The sequence below is a fragment of the Apus apus genome, chromosome 7 (assembly GCF_020740795.1).
Source record: "Apus apus isolate bApuApu2 chromosome 7, bApuApu2.pri.cur, whole genome shotgun sequence".
Classification (NCBI taxonomy): Eukaryota; Metazoa; Chordata; class Aves; order Apodiformes; family Apodidae; genus Apus; species Apus apus.
Genome location: NC_067288.1, coordinates 28137342 through 28143595, shown reverse-complemented (window position 1 = coordinate 28143595; position 6254 = coordinate 28137342). Strand labels below are relative to the sequence as shown.

Genomic DNA, 6254 nt, shown 5'->3' with positions numbered 1-6254 from the left:
ATGGGAACAAATGAAAACCTTTTGTTGACTGGACTTGGCCAGCAGACAGACAGGAAGGTTTCTGAGCCTTGAAAAATGCAAGTCTAAGGAAGGAAACCCCTCTCTCCTGTACCTGCTGTTGCTGTGCTGGGATCTGCAGCTGGTGGCTGTGTAGACACACATGCTAGGTCTGGCTGAAGCAACGTGATGAGAATGGAGAGGGAGAGCTGGGCTGTGTCAAGGCTGGCTCCCCACGAGGCAGCTGGCAGGATGGAAGGAATTCACCTCCTTTATAAACATATTTTCAGCAACTGTGTCTGCTCAGCCTGCTCTTTCAATGACACCAGTGGGCTGTTCCACGTCTGCACAGCGATCAGTGCGCATGGAGGGTGAGCTATTGCAAAGGGCAAAATGGCACAATGACTGCTCTGCAAGCAAGGAGACAGAAAAAAGAGAGCAGGCAGCAGAAGAAAACAGAGAGAAAAAAGTGCACAGCTGCAAAATTGACTCTCAAATATCAGCCATCAAAGAAGTACTACAATCAGAGTAAAAAAAAAAAAAAATCCAAACAGAACTTTCCATTGGAAATCATGCTTGGGTCTCAGCTGTAGCAGGCAGTAAAACGAGAAGGACCCTGTGTGGTGGCAGGTATAGTTAGCTGAGAAAAGCACAGCAAAGGGCAGTAATTCAAGTCCATCCCAGCCAGTTATGTTGCTCCTTGTGCTGCTCCTGCTGGTGGCCAGTCTAAACACCAGCACTGGGGTACCCACAGTCTTGTTTTCCCTGACTGGAGCAAATGATTATTTCTTGTTTCTGGGGTGCAGGGATTATTGTCAGGAAACACCCAGTGTTTCACAGTGAAGAGAGTGCATTTTATTTCTCATTGAAAATTAAAATGTACACTTTAAATTACAAAAGTATGTTTTAACATGGGCAGTACAGCCCTCAGAAAGTACCCTCACCACAAGTACCTATAAATTCATTATCACTGCTGTTCCCAGTTTATGTGACTCTGGATTAGAAGCTGTTCATGATGGAGCGATACTCTCTCTGGTGTTCCACAAGTTTCAAGAAGACTTTGTATTTCTTGTCATAAAAGCTGTAAAACACAGTTGGTATCAACAAAGATTTGAAGATTAAATCTCCTGTCATATACATGCTTACTTCCTTCACTTAACACCAGAGAAGCTTTGACTCTTTCCTAATCACAGCTGTTACTGGGATCAGAGCCCCGCATGCCAGAGTACAGTTTCACCCAAATACGTGATTTCAATTTACGACTGCACCGTTCGTTTACCCCATATCCAGCTTTCGGATTTTCAGACCGTTTTTCCTCCGCACCCCCAGCCGCGGGGGCGGGCAGGCACCAGGGCCTCGCTGCTCCTCTCCCATCAGACACCCCCAGGTTTCCGGAGCGCCTCTGACGCGGACCCCGCACCCGCCCGCCCGCAGCGCCCGCCCCGCGCCACCAGGAGGCGCCCGCGCCCCGCCGTGCGGCCCCGGAGACCCCCGCCCTGGGATCCCCCCTCCCCGGGTCCCCGCGCCGGGGCGTGTGGGGGCGATACCGCTCCTCGGTGAAATTATGGAAAGGGCTGAGTGCGTCGGGAGCTGCGGAAGCGCGGCCGAGGTCGCTCGGAGCTCCTGGCTGCTCGGAACCGCTCCCACAGCCCCCGCGCTGCCGGCGGCCTTTGCTCGCCACGGAAAGCCAGGGGGGTGGGCAGAGCCCCACGGGATGGTGCTCACATCCCACCGACAGCAAATGACCACCCTCAGCCAGCTCACTGAGCTGGGTGCCCATGTAATCCTAAGAAAATCTGGGTCATAAATACTACCACTATGAAGAGACATCCCTTAACTTCATGTTCAGTAAATTCCCACAGAGAAACACACAAAAGTCAGGATTACCTTTTATGCTCATGATTAGGCTGCACGACTCTCCCAATTTTCCCCATTTTCGCCATGGCCTCCTAGTAAAAGAGAAACACAAACTGGAAAAGCCTGTTTTGATTTAAAATACTTTTTGACAAGAACAAGATGTTTCAAAACCAATCGGAACATTACTGATGTATTTTGTTTCTGCTGCACAGGCCAGATGGCATAAAATATGTTCAATCCCATTATATAGTAGTCATGAGAACAAAGTACTGCAGACCCCTCAGTAAACCAAAGTCTGTTCCTCTTTCTTACTGGGAGTCCAAGGCAAAACAGGCCTTTATTATTTACACTAACCAAAGGAAATGTTAAACACTGCATCCCCAGAGGGGAGAGTTCTCAAATAAAATGATACTGTACATGAGATCCCTTAAGCATATGCTCAAAAGTATCAATTCCCTGCAGTAAGGGAGGACTCGAGTGCTCTCCAGAAGCTAAAGGTACCTTGCTAGTTTCTGTCAGGGAGCCCACTGCTGTCCCCACATTCCAGTATAAAGGGGTAAGAGACGGACTTCAAGCCTACTCTGCTTTGAGCCAAAGCAAAGCCAGATGAAGTGATCTCCTGCGGGAGGCTCTGGGACACAGTCCTGTGTGGAAAGGAGAGGACCAAATAAGTTGGTTCCTCTCCTCATTTCTGTAAGATTCTGATTTTCTGTGGATTCCCTGAGCAATCCTGCTGGAATGAGACACAAATCACCCATGTTGAGAGAGGACCAAGCTTTCAGGCCAGGGTGGAGGCAGCAGGCACAGACTCTTTTCAGTGGAAGTTATTTCACATGGAGCATTAAAGCCATAGCTTTCAGATGGAACATAAAAGACCAGGACTCAAGAATCAGTGTCTGACTACATCTGTATCAAGTGTTCATAGCTTCTAAGCAAGACCCTAGATCTGTTACAACGTTAGTGCCTAAGGCACAGCACTGGGAGAGTATCAGAACAAGCCCTGGAGAACAATCAGCCTCTGCTGCTGCTGGAAGCCATCTACTCAACTATGGCTAAATTGTTAAAGGAATTGGATTATTTTATAGGCTGTGATATCTTCTGTAGTAAAATCTTTGCTTTCCACTAATCCAGCATTTTACAACTGAGGATCTCCTAGAACTTTACAACGTGGATGAGCAACGTAAGCACAGTTCCACAGGCCCAGGGCAGACAAGGAGGCTCTGAGAACAAGCAAGATGACCAACAGACCTTACACCTTCTGGTTTCCCATTTCCCCTGTGTTAAAGAAATATGATCATGGCCTAAATGCCAGGATGTAAGCGGGCTGCCCGCGAAGTCAGGGGATCCTCTTTCTCCCATGCACAGCAGTGTTTGCTCAGCTAAGCACAATGTCTGTTTGCTCCATCCTTCAGCATCAGCCCTTTGATACTGTCAGTCCAAATGCGCTACCAGAATGTGGAACAGCTACTTTTACATTGCTCAGCTTCAGGGGGTTAATACTGGATGAAATTATGGCTCCACCAAAGTAAAAAGCGCTGCCAGTGACATGCAGTCAGGATTTACTCTCCTAGGGCCTCTGATAAAACAGCAGGGAATCTTTCTGTGCACTCATATGCCCATACACTTTCATACGTGCAGAAGCTGATCGTGCTTGGATTCCCCAAGAAACACCCTTGAAATAACACTTCCAGCAAGATAGCATGTTCTTTTCTCTGGGACATGTGAGCCTGCTGGCACAGAGACTCTGCAAACCAGCCAGATTAAAATACTGGCAGGGAAAGGTTGCTGGCTTTCCCAGTAAGAGAAACGGGCATTTATTCCCTGTTCTTCAACAGGTGATACTATCTCAGGCATTGTTCCTGTTTACAAGTCTGTTTTTTACAACTCCCTTACATGGCCAGCTGTATTTAGAGGCTACCCGAAAAAATGAATGAATGCACAGAAAAAAAAACAAACCTCAAAGTAAAAGACAATTCCCCCTGTTACAATCAATACTGCTTTTCCAGATAATTTTGTGTCTTACAGAAAATGTAAAGCAAAGGCAAAGCCCCTTGAAGCACTTTCACTTGTGGCAAGAGTCACCTTGATTTCTGCTCCCTGCTTTCTACCTCCCTTTAAATTGCTCTGGAGATACTGCATGAAAATAAGACATCTAAAGGGTCCAAATGTCTCAGACAAATCCACTTTTTTCCACAGGTGCAAAAAAAAAAAAAAAAGGGAGAGCTGAAGCTTGCCATCCACGTGCCCCATGCCCAGGCAGGGCCGGCCTGCTGCTGCTGCCCCGTTCTGGGCAGCCTTCAAGGAACAGGACACAGCACCGTTCCCAGGACCGTTCTGCTTCTGCCGTAAGTACTGTGCAAACTCGTGTTCTGCTTCACTCTGGGGCCTCTTAAGACTTCCAGTGCTGAAAAATGCATTACTGATTCTTTGGGAAACAGGCCAGTCTCTGGAGATAAACATATCTTCAGACAGGTTTTATTTTTACACTGTTATACATCTAACTCCAGGTCTCCTCGGGCTGGTTCAAGAGAGAATAGACACCAGCACCGGCCCCACCAGGCATGGGAGGCATGAGGGCAGCCTGGCTCGGCTCAGCACAGCTCAGTCCTGCCGGGGGCTGCTGGCCCGGCCCCGCCTCGGGCTCCACCCCCATGTCCCCTCACTCCTCACCTCACCTCTCCGAATCTGCTGGGCCCAACACCTCACAGGGCACCTGCCACACTCCAGCTATCAGACCACCTTCAAAGGGCCAAATCAAGTTTCTGCAGGGCTGATGAAAGCCTCGTATGCTCCCTGTGAGGTCTCACCAACCTGAACCTCCTGCCACAAAGGCCCCATCCTCTGACAGGCAGCCGAGGAGGGAGCCATGGCTCTGAGTTTATAGTTGGAGTCAATGATCTTAAGGGTCTTTTCCAACCTAAATGATTCTATGATGGGCCACCAGGAGGAGAGGCTAGAGGTCCCTAAAGGAAAACTGGTCCCTCAAGCCCTGATCTTAACTAGGGAACAGGGCCTGGCTGCTGATTTATCTTCTGGTTCACCCATCTCTCCATGTTTAGCTAAGGAGGAAGTTGCCATGTCTTTCCAGTTTATCAGGTAAAATACTTTTGTATGTTTACATCTAAAGAAAACGCATAGGTCTTTGAGAATCCACAGCATGAAGGTCTCACAGCAACTACCACAGTAATGTGGAATAACACGTTAAAAAAAAACAACAGCCAGCAATTTTCAACAACTCATTCTAGGTTGCTCAAAATATCCTAAATTAATTCCCTCTCTTAATTTCCATTTCAGTTGTGTGTTTTCTGTTTTTTAAGTCAGTCTCATCATTGTTAGCTTGAACAAAAACTTTACTCCCAGAGGAGAGTTTTTTCAACAATTTTCTGGGGACAAAGAGGAACAGAACATTGAAAATATGAATTTATAATGAAATAGGAAACAAAGGAACACAGGAATTGCATTACTGAATCAAATCAACCTTGTGCACTGTTGCGTCTCCAACAAAGCCTTAAATATAGCAAAGTGATAATACTGCTGTTCAGAAATGGTTGGTTTGAGGGTTGACATCCAAATCCATAATTTCAGTCACCAAGAATTTCACAATCTTAACTTGAATGATGCTCTATCTTCTTTGTTTGCCAGTCTAGACAGTACAGTGAATACAGTGATTTAAACAATGAATTCTCTTTTAAAACAAAATATTTTGTAAAATTGCTTTTTAATAATTTCTTTTCTGTCTTTCTATAAAGGCTATGCTATAAATAAACCCTGAAAGTTCACATTTGATCATAATTTCTAAAGGCTGGGCAAGAGGCAAGTGAAGGGTTTACACAGAAAAAAAGAGAGGCACTGTGGAGGAGAAATAAGGGGATGCATTCATGATTTCTAAGCTTTTGTTAGAGTGTCAAGGCTGGGACAGACACAAGCCAGTAAACACTCTGCTTAGCATGGAGAGAGTTAGTCAAACGGGGTTACCCTGCCTGTGACAGCAGGAACACAGGCCCAGGGAACCAAATTTTCTGAGGCTCAACAAGGTGCCATTTTGCTGCTGGAAGGGAGACCCAGCTGGGAAGGTCAGTAGTCAGTCTATCCATTCTGTACTGGTGACTGGATTCTGCTCTTCAGCATGATCTGGGGCATGGGATAAGTTTAAGGCACCAGAGTAGCCTCAACAGGCAGCAGGTCTGGGAGTAGAACCCAGGGTAACCCTATTTAGAGGTTTGAAATAGTCCCCCAGTCTGATGTTTCAGTAGTGACTCAAGGACTTACATAGCTAAATATTACTGAACATTAAGGGGGTCTAGGCCCTTCAACACATACATGAAACAAGAAATCACATTTAGAGATGTCAAAACAAACAAACAAACAAACCAAAGCAAAAAACCCAAACCAACAAAATC

General features: G+C 46.5%; 1 protein-coding gene across 10 annotated transcripts in view; it reads right to left on the bottom strand.

The window, feature by feature from the left end:
* Positions 1–829: 829 nt before the first annotated feature.
* FGGY (FGGY carbohydrate kinase domain containing) overlaps positions 830–6254 on the bottom strand; it is a 280748-nt gene continuing 275323 nt past the window's right edge. For all 10 annotated transcript variants that reach the window (XM_051625113.1, XM_051625120.1, XM_051625116.1 and 7 more), the window contains 2 exons: positions 1885–1946; positions 830–1078 (listed from right to left, as the gene is read on the bottom strand). In XM_051625113.1, coding sequence (XP_051481073.1) covers positions 997–1078; positions 1885–1946 — 144 coding nt within the window. In that variant the 3' untranslated portion in view covers positions 830–996. The remainder of the gene's footprint in view (positions 1079–1884; positions 1947–6254) is intronic.